The sequence below is a fragment of the Phalangium opilio genome, unplaced genomic scaffold, assembly GCF_054372755.1.
Source record: "Phalangium opilio isolate 3A_F unplaced genomic scaffold, DU_Popi_V2 ptg000024l_1, whole genome shotgun sequence".
Taxonomy (NCBI): domain Eukaryota; kingdom Metazoa; phylum Arthropoda; class Arachnida; order Opiliones; family Phalangiidae; genus Phalangium; species Phalangium opilio.
Genome location: NW_028324155.1, coordinates 8,672,417 through 8,685,659, shown reverse-complemented (window position 1 = coordinate 8,685,659; position 13,243 = coordinate 8,672,417). Strand labels below are relative to the sequence as shown.

The 13,243-nt window shown below is 37.7% G+C and overlaps 4 protein-coding genes across 4 annotated transcripts; 2 read left to right on the top strand and 2 right to left on the bottom strand.

The window, feature by feature from the left end:
* Positions 1-86: 86 nt before the first annotated feature.
* LOC149692704 (uncharacterized) lies at positions 87-2,186 on the bottom strand. The gene is made up of 3 exons (XM_089868562.1): positions 1,952-2,186; positions 422-1,874; positions 87-354 (listed from the first exon to the last, which is right to left on the bottom strand). The coding sequence occupies exons 1-3, from the start codon at positions 2,178-2,180 to the stop codon at positions 177-179; spliced, it is 1,860 nt and encodes a 619-aa protein (XP_089724688.1). The 5' UTR covers positions 2,181-2,186; the 3' UTR covers positions 87-176.
* A 277-nt stretch (positions 2,187-2,463) lies between these two features.
* Positions 2,464-4,780, bottom strand: LOC149692703 (uncharacterized). Its single transcript, XM_089868566.1, has 3 exons — positions 4,347-4,780; positions 3,680-3,837; positions 2,464-2,821 (listed from the first exon to the last, which is right to left on the bottom strand). Exons 2-3 carry the CDS (start codon positions 3,815-3,817, stop codon positions 2,651-2,653), a joined length of 309 nt encoding a protein of 102 aa, XP_089724692.1. The 5' UTR covers positions 3,818-3,837; positions 4,347-4,780; the 3' UTR covers positions 2,464-2,650.
* A 1,089-nt stretch (positions 4,781-5,869) lies between these two features.
* On the top strand, positions 5,870-8,375 carry LOC149692702 (BTB/POZ domain-containing protein 1-like). The gene is made up of 4 exons (XM_089868563.1): positions 5,870-6,096; positions 6,200-7,097; positions 7,564-8,116; positions 8,177-8,375. Exons 1-4 carry the CDS (start codon positions 6,024-6,026, stop codon positions 8,333-8,335), a joined length of 1,683 nt encoding a protein of 560 aa, XP_089724689.1. The 5' UTR covers positions 5,870-6,023; the 3' UTR covers positions 8,336-8,375.
* Positions 8,376-9,299: 924 nt separating this feature from the next.
* On the top strand, positions 9,300-12,287 carry LOC149692701 (receptor expression-enhancing protein 5-like). Its single transcript, XM_089868565.1, has 5 exons — positions 9,300-9,577; positions 10,758-10,851; positions 10,922-11,060; positions 11,495-11,651; positions 11,797-12,287. Exons 1-5 carry the CDS (start codon positions 9,463-9,465, stop codon positions 11,835-11,837), a joined length of 546 nt encoding a protein of 181 aa, XP_089724691.1. The 5' UTR covers positions 9,300-9,462; the 3' UTR covers positions 11,838-12,287.
* The last annotated feature ends 956 nt before the right edge of the window (positions 12,288-13,243 follow it).

The following is a 13,243-nucleotide window of genomic DNA, read 5'->3' as shown; positions in this document are numbered from 1 at the left end:
ATTGCAGAGATTCATGCAACAATGTGGATCAGTTAAGTAAAACTGTGTTGGGTGTTTTCGCAAGTTTTGTAATGAACACATTTTGTAAAATATAAATATTTTTATTGTGTAAAAATTGGGGAGGAAAATATTTACAAATTAGGTTTGTAAGATTGCTTAAAAAAACCACCGGTAAATTAACTGAGGATGACGTCGAACATTAAACCACGCCCTAATTCCTTCAGTTGTTGAGTGTTCAACAGGCAAGGTCTAAACGATGATCGACACATTGGAATCGCTCCCAAACTCGACCCCAAGTTTAGAACAGTCTGGTACCATTTACAGGAGGTCTCCTCATCCGAAAATTGTTTATTCCTGCGAAGAAAATAAACAAGAGTTACGAAAAAGGTTGTTGGGGACAACCCGGGGGTTACCAGCTTACTCGAAAAATTTGACGACGTGTTGTCCATGATGACCGTATCGTTCAGGCATGGCACCAATCTCGCAAACCATCAATGAAACGCAGTTTTGTTTGTCGTGGTGTTTTCTCAAATGGGATAAGTATCCTTCCAGACCTCGTTCAACGTGTTGGGCAATGACCATCTTCATCTCTTCATCAGCGTCTATATCTGGTGTAGATGTGGGGATGGATGGCTTGGCCGTTTCTTTAACTTCAGACGAGTAGACTGGTCCGGGAATGAAGGGCTTGTAGCTTTGTTCCGGGGTTGTTGGGGAACCAGTTGGAACGTAAAATGGTTCAGTCTCAGGTTCCTTTGTGGGATTAGGTTTGACTTTGTTGGGCTGGTTAACCGAGACTCTTCCGTACGGTTTGAGAATGACATTAGGGACATCGTTTGGCCGTAGGTAATCGTCCAAGTTTAGAAAGTGAGATTCCAAATTCATCGGAGGTTTATTGGCTGCTTTCCTCAATTTCTCTTCGAACGTCATTGAAGGGACTGCGTTGATCGGACCTTCTAGCGGTTGTGGGATAGTTTCAGATGCCGGGGGTGGCGGAATATGGATGAATGAGACACTGGTTTTCGTAAGTTTTGGATTAATAAGGCCACTGGATTCGTCTAGCTCCGACATTTCCTTGGTTTCCGGACTCTCTTTAACCTCCGTAGATGCTGAAGAAACGACGTTCTCAAACTCAGGAATAGATTCGTCGGTCGAAGAAATGGTCCCTTGTAGCAACTGCCCATTGATGTCATTCGCCGGTACATCATCGCTCAAGATTTTCTCAGTGGTAGTTGTTGATTCCGTAGATGATGCGAGTAGTTGTTCATCTTTGACAACTGGATTTTGTGAATCAACGTAGTCTCCGTAATCTTGAATGGGGAAATCGGTCATCGGTAACGAGGGAGTGTCGGACGGGCTTGTTGTTGTCTCGTCAAAGTCCAAGCCGGGGACATCTGGCATACCGAAAGGTAGAGTCGAAGAAGAATTGCCCAAACCAGTGAAGACAGTCAGAAGAGGGCGTTCGTTCAACGACGATTTTAACTCTGACAAGTCAACGTAGACTACTTTAACATCGGTATTGTTCACCTTGCCGGATTTCGGACGCAAGTTTAAGATAATTTGATCTCCGTCGAAGACGTGTTGACCATCTTTCAAGGATCCGTAACGATCTACCAGGACTTTGTCGAAAGGAAAGTCCTCTATCTCGTCGCCTTCATCTTCAATCTTTGTGGCGTCCAGGATTGGTTTCAACATAATTTCCAGTTTGGCCGCGGCGATCTTAGAGAGCGGAGCGGCGTAACCACTCGATAGGACCTGATCCAAGTTAATGTCGTTTCCCTTAGGTATGTACGGTGTCGTTCCGTTGGACCCATCGTACTTAATACGTGGGCGCATGATGTTCGTGAAACCGGACAATAACGCGTCATCTCCATCCACTGTTGTCAAAAAAAAATCAAAACGATTTAAAATTAAAAGACAAATTTACTTCCGCGACAGTCTCGTCTACACTTACCGAAATCAGGAACGTATTGACCATCAACCATTTCGGAAAGATTCAGAGGTTTCTTTTCGGTACTACTGGTACCGGAAACGAAATGACGTACCGCGGCACCCATCTTCAAGGGACGATCAACCACTTCATTCTTTAACCAAGACGCGGGTGCCGTGATGACGCGCCACAAGACAGCCAAACATGGATTAACAAATATTAAAATTACCACCAAAACGCTTATGAACTTCATGATTACTTGATGGATGCGCTGTGTTAATTCACAGACAGTGTTCACGGTTTATATTTGAGTCGGGAAAAAATCAATCAAATCATTTTTGGACTCGCGGACTAGGGAAAAAAAATTGGCCTATAAAATATTGCTCTAAAAAGTGATTCGGCAAAATTAGGCCTAAAATAATCATTAGGTGGAAGCTTTTCGCGAGAGTAAGCTGGCGTTGGAAACGTATCCACCGAGGCGATAATTGGTAAGTCTCATATTAATCCTTAATTTAATTCAATAAATAAGTCAGTAATTTTTATTCCAACATTTTATTTTAATTTTAACAAATTTAAAATGATATTCCCTTTTAACATTAAGATAAAGATTAAACGATATGATGTAATTGATTATTTACAATTAATTTTAACGATAACATTTCGGCAGTTAACGCGATATTTGTCGTAGGTATTAATTTTTGAGCATCATATATTAGTTGATTTTTAGCGTCCATTATCGGGCAGAGGTTGCATCCAAATATAGCCGGTCCTAGTTAAACTACAATAGGCGTTGTAGTAACGTCCGGGCGAACGGCAATACGCGAATCTCGGACATCGACACAGGAAATTCGATTGAAATTCTCTTTTACATACTTCGTTCCACCAACATGTCCGCTAAGAATTGAACCGGAAATAATTGTGAGACCCAATAGAGGAAGAAAGGGAGGATAAGTTTGGTGTTCGTAATTAGCAAGGCTAGATCCGATATTGCTCTATTATACTTGTACTCTTTTTCGAATGTCACATTTCTCGAGAACAAAGTATCTATCAGTTCACCTTCCCTTTAAAAGTGTTATTCGTTTTATTATTATTGATTTTTGCCATTTGTTATCACCAACACGCAATTTTCCCTTTGGAGATAATTCCCGGGCATTTTCTTAAGCGTGACCCCATCGTTTATCAAGAAAATAAATCGTAATTTACAAAAACGAAAAGAAAATTTGAGAGCCCCCTCTGCGTTTGCTTGTATTACAAGCAAACCTTACAAGTCCCAAAATATATCTTCTCTCAGGCCTAAACAACATTTTTCTTTAGGTGTTTTTATCACGCGATCATTTAGGGTTGATGTTAAGCCTAATCTTGTTTATTAAAGGAAGGAGTTGCGGTCTCGGATGTTGGTTAAGGTCTTTGAACTACGGCCGCCGCTTTTTTAATTATCCATACATAAAAAAAACGGAGCGAACGGTACTAGGGTACGCTGCGTCCTTTCATTAACTTAATTAGCATTTCTGTTATGTTTATGCGTTGACCAAAACACGTCCGCTAAGTATTAAAATATATACGTGCTAGGTAATTATATTAATTGAGAATGCGACATTCGGTAGAGTAATATCTGTAACTTATTTCACGAAGTAATTAAAGTTCTTCTAGGCCTACACGATTACGATTGTAATCTAACTCTAGTGTCATGATAGGAATTGCGCTATACTGTTTTATCAAAATTTTAAAGTAAATATTATGACTATAGATAACCTCACTGTGGTAGTTGAGAATTGAACTGTCGTAAAAGGCCCTTTTTACGAGGATATGTTGCCTTTGATGACTTTCAGCCCCTACACCATTTGACATCATCCAAAGAAACAAAATGATCCACCAATGATATCGGGACATGACTCTGCCACTATCAATATCTAAAAACAAAACGGTTCACGATCAATTAAAGTTCTTCGTTTCGCTATTTTGAGGCAAACCAAGTCGCTCAATGACTATAAAATAGTTTTCTCGGAATTATTTTCAAATGTAGCCCGAGGGGAAGGTGGTAGAACACTTTTCTTATGAAATGAAAAACCCTTTAACTCATTAAATCAAATTAGATTAATTAAATGTCTATAGGTAGACATTAATTACTATGATTTTCATGTATATAATATATTTAAATGCCGGACAGTTGCCTAGATTTATTATAGTTAATAATTTTTCTATTAATTATTCACCCTCACAAGAACCTTCCTGCCCCCTCGAAGTACGAACCCGGATCGTCCAAAAAAAATTTAGGGGTTCAAGAGGAATAAATTAAAAACCGGCGTTTGGGTTTGGTTATTACATAATCACACGTGGCTAAAATAGCTACGTTTAGATTTTAGATAGCCACGCGAAATTAGCTAAAAACTATTTTAATAACTTAATTTTTTTTCCTTACCTTTGCCGGAAGAAGGTATAGCTTGACTTTCTTTATCCCAGTTTAGAAGAATGATAGAAATTTATTCTTGGATTGTTTTAGGAATTGTTAAGTTGATATATTGTATGGTGACCCGAAAGAATGGCATCCTAACTTGACCACGAGCGACATAGCAATGAAACTGTGTCTATCTATTCCACCAGCAACAAGCTTAAAACCTTCCTCTCTCTCTCGCTCTCCAATATCGGGAGTCGGGACCAGAGAGAGAAAGAATCCGCCAGAGCAAGTACCTCCTCTTATCAGAAGTTCCTGATTACGATGTAATTCGTCTAACAGACTGACCCACCCTGATAACGAAATAACTCGTTTTCAACTCTGCTTCTCTTTGGGGTAGTCTCTGTACTAATTATCATTGATCACCTGACAAATTAAATTATGTCAAAAGGAAGCAAACCATTTTCTCAATACTTCCAAGCCACTCAAAGACTAGGTGATGGATGGGTGTATCTTAAACTAAATTAAAATTGGATGAAATCTTGGCAAGTTACGGGACCAACTTTATGGGATATCCATTATTTTTCGTCAACGTATGAACTTCTGGTTGTCCTTCTTTTTCTCTCTATTTTTTATCGCGGCACATGGGTCTTTTATTATTATATCTATTCTTTTAACTTGATTCTCTCGTCGCCAGAGCAAAAATCGAGTAGGGAAGGAATCATTTAAGCCCCCCTTCCTAGTTTTTACACGGATACTAAAATGCTTCCGCAACATTCTTTAAAACTAGTTCTTGAAGATACGGGAAAGCATTTAGGATATATGGCCTAAACCAGCCTAAACCCAATTACGCAACTTGGAACCGTTTGTGCAAAGTTAAATTAGTTTCCAGCCCCTCGATGTAATGTGATTTGTTTTAAGATGCGAGATCATTTTTGGGGGGCGTTTAAGTATCCTTGTAAGATGGTCCATCGCTATCCTCTTAGAATCCTTTCATCCGTGCAAAATACAAGAGAAATGGAGGGAAAAAAGAGAGAGGGGGGGGAAAGAGAAAAGAAAGCGCTTTATTCGATCGTTAACTAAATCGATAAAATTCCCGGCGTAAATTGATTTTTTATCTTTCTACCTTGTCCCTTTTGGTAAACAAAATATTAATTGAATGATATTGGGATATTGGAAGCCTAAAAATTAATTATCTCCGACCCTGATTGATGTAAACCCAAGTTTTTTTAGCGTGATAAGTAGTGACCATACTCTCAAATATTTTCCCAAAGTTATGACTTTCGAAAGGATAAAGTTGGTCTACATTCTAACCCCCTTGAAAGATGTCTTACAGGGGTAAATCTTCCCGTGTATTTCCTACGGGCGCCTGTAGAAGTGTTCAACACGCTATACACCTGTGTGTGAAGGGGAAAGCCCCCACCAGTAAAATATTAAATTAACACTTCCTAGAAAGGAAAAACAAAGTCGTAAAATATTATTTTGGAAGGGAAATGTAATTATAATAGTCGAATATTATTTTTATGATATATTGGTTAATATTTAGTCGAGTAGGCTGTGACGTCATGGAGAGGTTTAAAGAGCAAAAATAAAAAATAGTATCGCGTGGTTGTCGTTTATTTTGCGCGACCGCGGCGCTAATGGTAAACAATACTAATTTTTGCACTCGAAATTAGTTAATCATTTCGTGAATGGTATAAGGACATGAAAAATTCCCGAGAAAGATCCAATATGTGTTCTTCCAACGATTTTCAAGACGAAGAATTGGATGGTATTGGTACGTTGTGTTTTTTACTTTAATTTTGCTAAGCCTTGGTTGGTTAAGGACCGTCTATCGTTTTGTGGATTGTAATGTAATTGCATGCGGGGTTATTTTAAAGGGGATTTCGATTTGAAAGAAGAAGAAGCCGGGGCACGTTACGTTCCCGTTTCTCAAAGACGAATGGGAGATCATTGCCATCATCCTCAACCTGCCAATTGCATGGCTTCAGGCAGCAATAGAGGAATGGCTCCCTTGTCCATGATTGACAGGTTCTCTTGTAGCGGCGGAGATTCTTGCGTCAATGATCACGAGCTTCCCATCAATATCTTAAACAGTAACAGAGAAACGAATAACCATCGTAGACTAGGAGATCCCTCTCTAGAAGATTTAAACGCGGTTGGAGCAGCTGTCAACTATGCTGGACAAGTCATGTTCAATTGGCAAGCCTCCCGAGCTACCATCAAAGATCGCCTGGCTTTTATTTTCAATAAAGAGATTCTCAGCGACGTTCATTTTGTCGTTGGGAAAGGAAATCTGCAACAAAGAATTCCCGCCCATAAATTTGTTCTGTCAGTTGGAAGTGCCGTTTTTGATGCCATGTTTAATGGAGCCATGGCCACCACTTCTGAAGAGATTGAACTTCCTGACGTGGAACCGGCTGCCTTTTTAGCTCTCTTAAGATTCCTTTACTCCGACGAAGTTCAAATTGGACCCGAAACAGTCATGACAACCTTATACACCGCCAAAAAATACGCCGTTCCCGCTTTGGAAAAAGCTTGTGTTGATTTTTTGAAACTGAACTTGAGTAGTGATAACGCGTTTATGCTTCTAACACAAGCTAGGCTTTTTGATGAGCCCCAATTAGCCGACCTTTGTTTGGAAACCATTGATAAATACACTTCGGAAGCTTTAGCGGCTGAGGGTTTTACAGATATTGATCATGATACCCTTTGCGCTGTCTTAGAACGAGACAGTCTAAGAATTAGGGAAGCAAAATTGTTTAATGCAGTTGTTAGGTTTGTATCAATATCTTTAGTGGTATATTTCATCCGTTTTACCATGGATAAAGAATGCGCGTGAGGAAATTTGTTTTCACTCTACAGGATAGGCAACTCCCTATCTCGAATGACAGAATATTCTGTATACACTCTGTTACAACATCGGTTGTCAGCACGCGCAAAGCTGGGTCTCTATGTAATCTAGCCTTGCGCGTGCTGACAAGAGACAAAAAACTTCAGGATATTTTAAACGATATTAAATCCTGAAGATCCTGAAGTTTTTTGTCTCTTGTCAGCACGCGCAAGGCTAGATTACATAGAAACCTAGCTTTGCGCGTGCTGCCAACCGATGTTGTAACAGAGTGTATACAGAATATTCTGTCATTCGAGATAGGGAGTTGCCGATCCTATAGCGTGAAAACAAATTTCCGCACGCGCATTCTTTATCCATGGTTTTACTATAACTGACGGTTACTTTTATCAGATGGGCTGAACAAGAATGCCTGAGACAAAATATTCCAGTAACTCCGGACAATCAAAGAGCTTGCTTGGACCGAGCTTTAAATCTAATTCGTTTTCCTTTAATGACTGTGGAAGAATTTGCCGTGGGAGCGGCCCAATCAGCCGTTTTGACTGACAGAGAAGTGGTCTCCTTGTTCCTTTATTTCACAGTCAATCCCAAACCTCTTGTTGGATTCCCCGATGTCCCACGTTGTTGCATTACTGGCAAAGAACAAGTTGCTTGCAGATTTCAACAAACAGAGAGCAGATGGGGATACAGCGGAACTTCAGATAGAATAAGATTTGTAGTCGATCGTCGCATCTTCATAGTTGGTTTTGGTTTATACGGCTCCATTCACGGCCCCTCTGACTATGACGCCAATATCCAAGTCATTCATACCGGGACAGGGAAGATTTTGGGCTCAAATGATACCAGCTTTAGTTGCGACGGATTGCCAACAACGTCTAGGGTTATGTTTAAAACACCGGTAGAAATAACGCCCAATTTAAGTTACACACTCTGCGCTACCTTGAAGGTAAATTCGGGAAGGGGCGCGGTCGTCTGACGTGAATTATTAATTCTACTTTAATTTTAGGGACCTGATTCTCACTATGGCACAAAAGGTTTAAGAAAAATCACTTTAGATTGCCCAAGTGGTGGCAAAGTGACTTTTCAGTTTCTATACGCTGCTGGAAATAACAACGGCACGTCTGTTGAAGATGGACAAATTCCTGAAATAATATTTTACGTATAAAAAAAACAAATTGATATCAAATTTTCTAAAAAGAAAGGAAACCAAAAGAATCCCTTTATTAGATCAAAAATTTATTGTTCAAATTTGATTATTTTGCCTCAATTTTTTTTTTTTTTATTTAATGAATAAAATAATTGTCAATAATTAGTATTATAAAATTAAATAAACTAATCTGGTAATTATAATTGCAATTTTTAATTAATTTTCATGGTTAATTTTAAATATAATATGTTGTATGAAATAATTGTTTCGAAATATAATTAAAAGTAAAAAAAAAAAAACATTGAATTATAATTAATTTTTAATGTTTTTTCGGAGAAAATTCGGAGTTAAAGGGAAGGTGAAGTGGAAAATCAAGTGATTTTTTTATCGATTCTTCTTCTAATTATAAGACCAGTCTGCATAGTGAAACATTCAGGAAATATCTCCGAATGATTTTAAAATTCAAATTAGGTACCGATTATAAGAATAATTTGAATTATTCCCCTCCGACCAATCGCCTTTTTATTAATTAAATTCTCTTGGCACGCTCCGTGTCGAATGAAATTTATCGCGAGATTTGAAAAAATTTGTTGGCGATGAGATAATCGTGGCGCGAGACGTGCCGCGAGAATTTTGTTAACAAAAAGGCAGGGCGTTACGCGATTGGTCGGAGGGGGATACTTCAAATTATTCTAAAAATCGGAACCTAATTTGAATTTTAAAATCATTTGGAAGTATTTTCTGAATGTTTCCCTATGCAGACTGGTCTTATAATTAGAAGAAGAATCGATAAAAAATCACTTGATTTTCCACTTCACCCTCCCTTTAAAGAAATTGTTTCCAAAATTTGATACTAGATGGCGAAACCGTCGCGGTGGAGTATTATTTTTTTAAACATAGCCTACTCAATCGTGCGTTTTCGAGTTTGTGATTGAGTAGGCTATAAGTAGGGTTTTTATTTCAAGCTTGCCATTCCCTCCCTCTTTTAACTTTATCCTTGGAAGGGAAGCAGCTTCGATTACGCTGCGCTTTACGCCGGTACCGTAACTAGTTGGAGAGCATTTCCCCCATTTTTCGTGTAGTTTCCCAGTAATTCCTTTAATTAGGCAATTAATATTTGTAATTAATTAAATCTCCTATCGAAAATGAACGCCTACATTCAAAGGTTAGACGCTAAACTTCACGAAAAGAACAAATTCACCGATCTTTTGGAAAATGTCGAAAAATCCTACGGAATCAAGCGAGTCTATGTAGTTCTTGGTAAGCCTTGGCTTTTTTTCTTTTAAGCATGCGGAAAGTTAGCTTTGCCGATGCATTCTACTTAATCTTAATTGCTTAGAACTAATTAGAACTTAATTCAAATCAAGTTTAATATTTCTTGTAAGTTTGTTTAATTTTACAACAATATTGCGGCTGTTACTATAAATGAATTGAGATAAGAATCATAAGACTAATGCCTTTTAGGCCTAGGGATTTATATCACCTTACTGCGAAAACCACGTAACTACTCGAGATTATACTAATCTTCGGATTAATTAAGTCGAACTTTAATCAATTTAACGGAAGTTTTCAATTATTTCGCGCTTAAAATGAAACTAAAAATTATCAAACTACCAATTAGACAGTTTGATTTGTTAACTTTGAATGCAGTTTGATTTTAAAAACACGTATTTTGAAGTTACGATATTTTGGAATTATAGGTTTCCTGTTATTTTTCGCAAGTACGTGTAAAATTACCCCGGGTCTAGCTAGTCATTAGGGAATTGTAAGCTTATATCTTTTTTACAAGTTCAGCAAAACATTAGGAAATGATTTAGCAAAGTTACACTAATTTTGTTCTTTTATTCTCATTTTGTGTTAAACATTTCAAGTTAGCAGGTCTTAAGTTACTATGAGTTTGACATTGCCCTTCAGATTAGATTATTTTATAAATATAATCTTATCTCCCTACTAATTGACTAAGTTTAATTGTTTCTGCATTTCAAGCATGATAACCTTAAGCTATTTCTAAATTTTGAACAAAGAATAAATTGGAACTTTGCCAGAACAATATTTCTGAAACCATATGTTTAATATATAACTTTTTTTTTTTTTAATTTTATAATTTTCAAGTTTAAAACTGGAAATTTTGAAACTATTCTATGGCCCTTTTAGTTATAGTGTTACTTTAAAAGGCACCGCGATGTTTTAACTTTAGACTTTTGACACTTTGCCAGCTCAGGAACAATTGTCTTTTGATTTAGCAAAAGAGTCCCGTAGTTCAAGAGATAGTTTAATGTTAGGAAGGATTAAAAGCAGTCTACAAAGTCATGGTGTCTTGAAAATTATTACACTTACTGTCTAGAAATAATCTTAAAAACCTCTTTAAAATGTCGCTTTAATTGCTGCTAAAAATCGAAATTTTCGTGAAGCTTAGTAGCCATGAATTTTTACTTAAAAGGACTAATATCTTTCGTGGGCTTGTATCTCGTGATTGGCTACGGAGCTGAACTTATCTGCAATTGTATCGGCTTTGTTTACCCGGCTTACGTTTCGTAAGTTGAAGGATATAAGCTAAAAATGAAATTGAATCTTTGAAAGTTGATTTTAAATCTCATGGTATAGAATTCACGCGTTGGAGACCCCTCACAAGGAAGATGATACCAAATGGCTAACATATTGGGTCGTATTTGCTCTGTTTAGCCTTGTAGAATTCTTCTCTGATATGGTTCTCAATTGGTTTCCATTTTATTGGTTAGCCAAAGTGAGTTATCATTGATATCTGCAGAAGTGAGATGAGACTAGAAGTGAAGGGCTCTAGCATTGGTAGTAGATCCTGGCATTAGTGAACAAATTTGAGGATTTTACGCCGCTTCAATCGCGCCTACGCTTGAGAGAAAAAAATTGGTCGAGTTCCAAAAACATTTCCTACCCCCTTCCCCTCAACCTAAAGCCGCGGAACACGGACGCGGGTGCTTGAATCTAGTTCGGCCGTCTACCACCGCGAGCGTCTCACGTTTTGGAGGGGAAATTCTGAAACCGCCACTAGAGGGCCAACCGTTGGTGTTTTATCAACAATATTCACTTTCGCCGAGTGAAGAATTTGGTTAGCTCAGTACTTCTGGTCTCATCTCACTTCTGATATCTGTTGTAGGCCTAATGGTTGTGGGAATTATAAAACTATAAATCTGATTGCAGTGCGTTTTCCTGATTTGGTGTATGGCTCCGATATCCGCTAATGGCTCTCAAGTGATCTATGGACGCATTATAAGGCCCTTTTTCCTTAAAAACCAAAAGGGTATTGATGGTGCCTTCAAAAAAGTCACTGACAAAGCCAAAGACGCCGTGGGTGAAGGTATTTTCAAATAAATTTGAAACTACTTTTGTTTTTTTTTTTTTTGGTTGTTCTTTTTTTTAATAATATAAAGCTTTATATTTGGTTTAAAATAAATTAAAATCTAAAAAAAAAAAATACATTTTGTAATCAATTATAATTGCAGCTGTTAAAGTAGTTACCGATGAAGCTTTGAAAAGGGATTAATTCTCGAGGAACTGAAGTATTTTTCTTGATTTGGGGAAAACAAGAATTCTCTTCTTCAAATCTCGCACACCTAACCCATTCCAATAAAATATATATAAAAAAAACATTTATGCAACAAAAAAAAAAAAGAAAAAATTTAAAAATCACGCCTAATATATCCTTTTTAGGAATTTTTCTCTCAATTTTCTTCACATTTTTATCGTTAATATTGTTATAAGCCCTTTTGTTGCCAAAAAAAAGTACAGTATTGAATTTATAACGGATTGAAGTAATAGGCCTAATGTTAAGCCTTTGTCAATTTTTTTTATTATTAATTTTTAAAGAATTTAGAAAAATATAAGATCTAATTAGGTGGAATGTTGCCTGAAATGACGGGACTTAATTGCCTTAGTACGTCCATTTAAAAAGAAAAAAAAATCTTGTATTCGAGAAAGTTATAAAAAATATTATCAGGGATAGATAGACTTTTTTAAGACGGAATTCCCAACGGTTAATATTTACTTCAGTCCGACTCATAGACGAGTACATAGCCCCTTCCTTCAACACGTAACCAAAAAATTAAATTTTCTTATTGGCTCACTAAAACTACGTATTGGTGACGTTGCTGACAAGGAGGGCCAATAATACGTAATTCCTGTTTACATCTGTCGCTATGACTACGACCCCTCTTGCGTTGTACCAGAGCCCACTCGATCCGCGCTCCCGGACGCTGCGCTGCTCGCGCTATATAGCGCGAGCAGCTTACGTCGTGATGCGCGTGATCGAGTGGGCTATGGTTGTACAGAAAAGCATCTTTACAGGGGTTCAAAATGAAGCTGTCTAAAAGCAAGGGCACGGAAATTATTCGGGAATTGTTTTTAATAGCAATTAAGAGGTAGGGAATTTATTGCCGGTGTTTTGGATTTGGAGTACATCTGTAAAGGGTGAAAAGTGTTCGCTAATTCTTTCTAAAGCCAATCATGTCTACTATCCTCATAATTTTGTAAGCGAATTTGATGAAGTTAACCAAGGCTTAGTGAATGGCCAGGAGTTTTGTGAGCTTAGTGTTTTGTTAAAACCTGTTCGTGTTGTAATATCTATGAAGGCTTTTAAAGCATCACTACAACTTCATCAAAGAGAAATAAATCGTATTTCAAAATGTGTTTTGATTTCAAGCCCTATGTCTTGTGTTACTTCCATTTTTAAACAATGTTCTTTCAAAAATTACAATCGGAGCCCAATCCATTCCAACTTGGCAGACGACGTTTATTTGACCCGGATATACATACAACGCCATAATGAAAATAAGACCCGCCTCTTCTTTCATACCCCCCCCCCCCGTCACGGGTAAGGGGGTCGTGGACTAGGACGCGCACCCGAATAACCCTGTTACCCATTCCGTCTTAAAAAAGTCTATCTATCCCTGA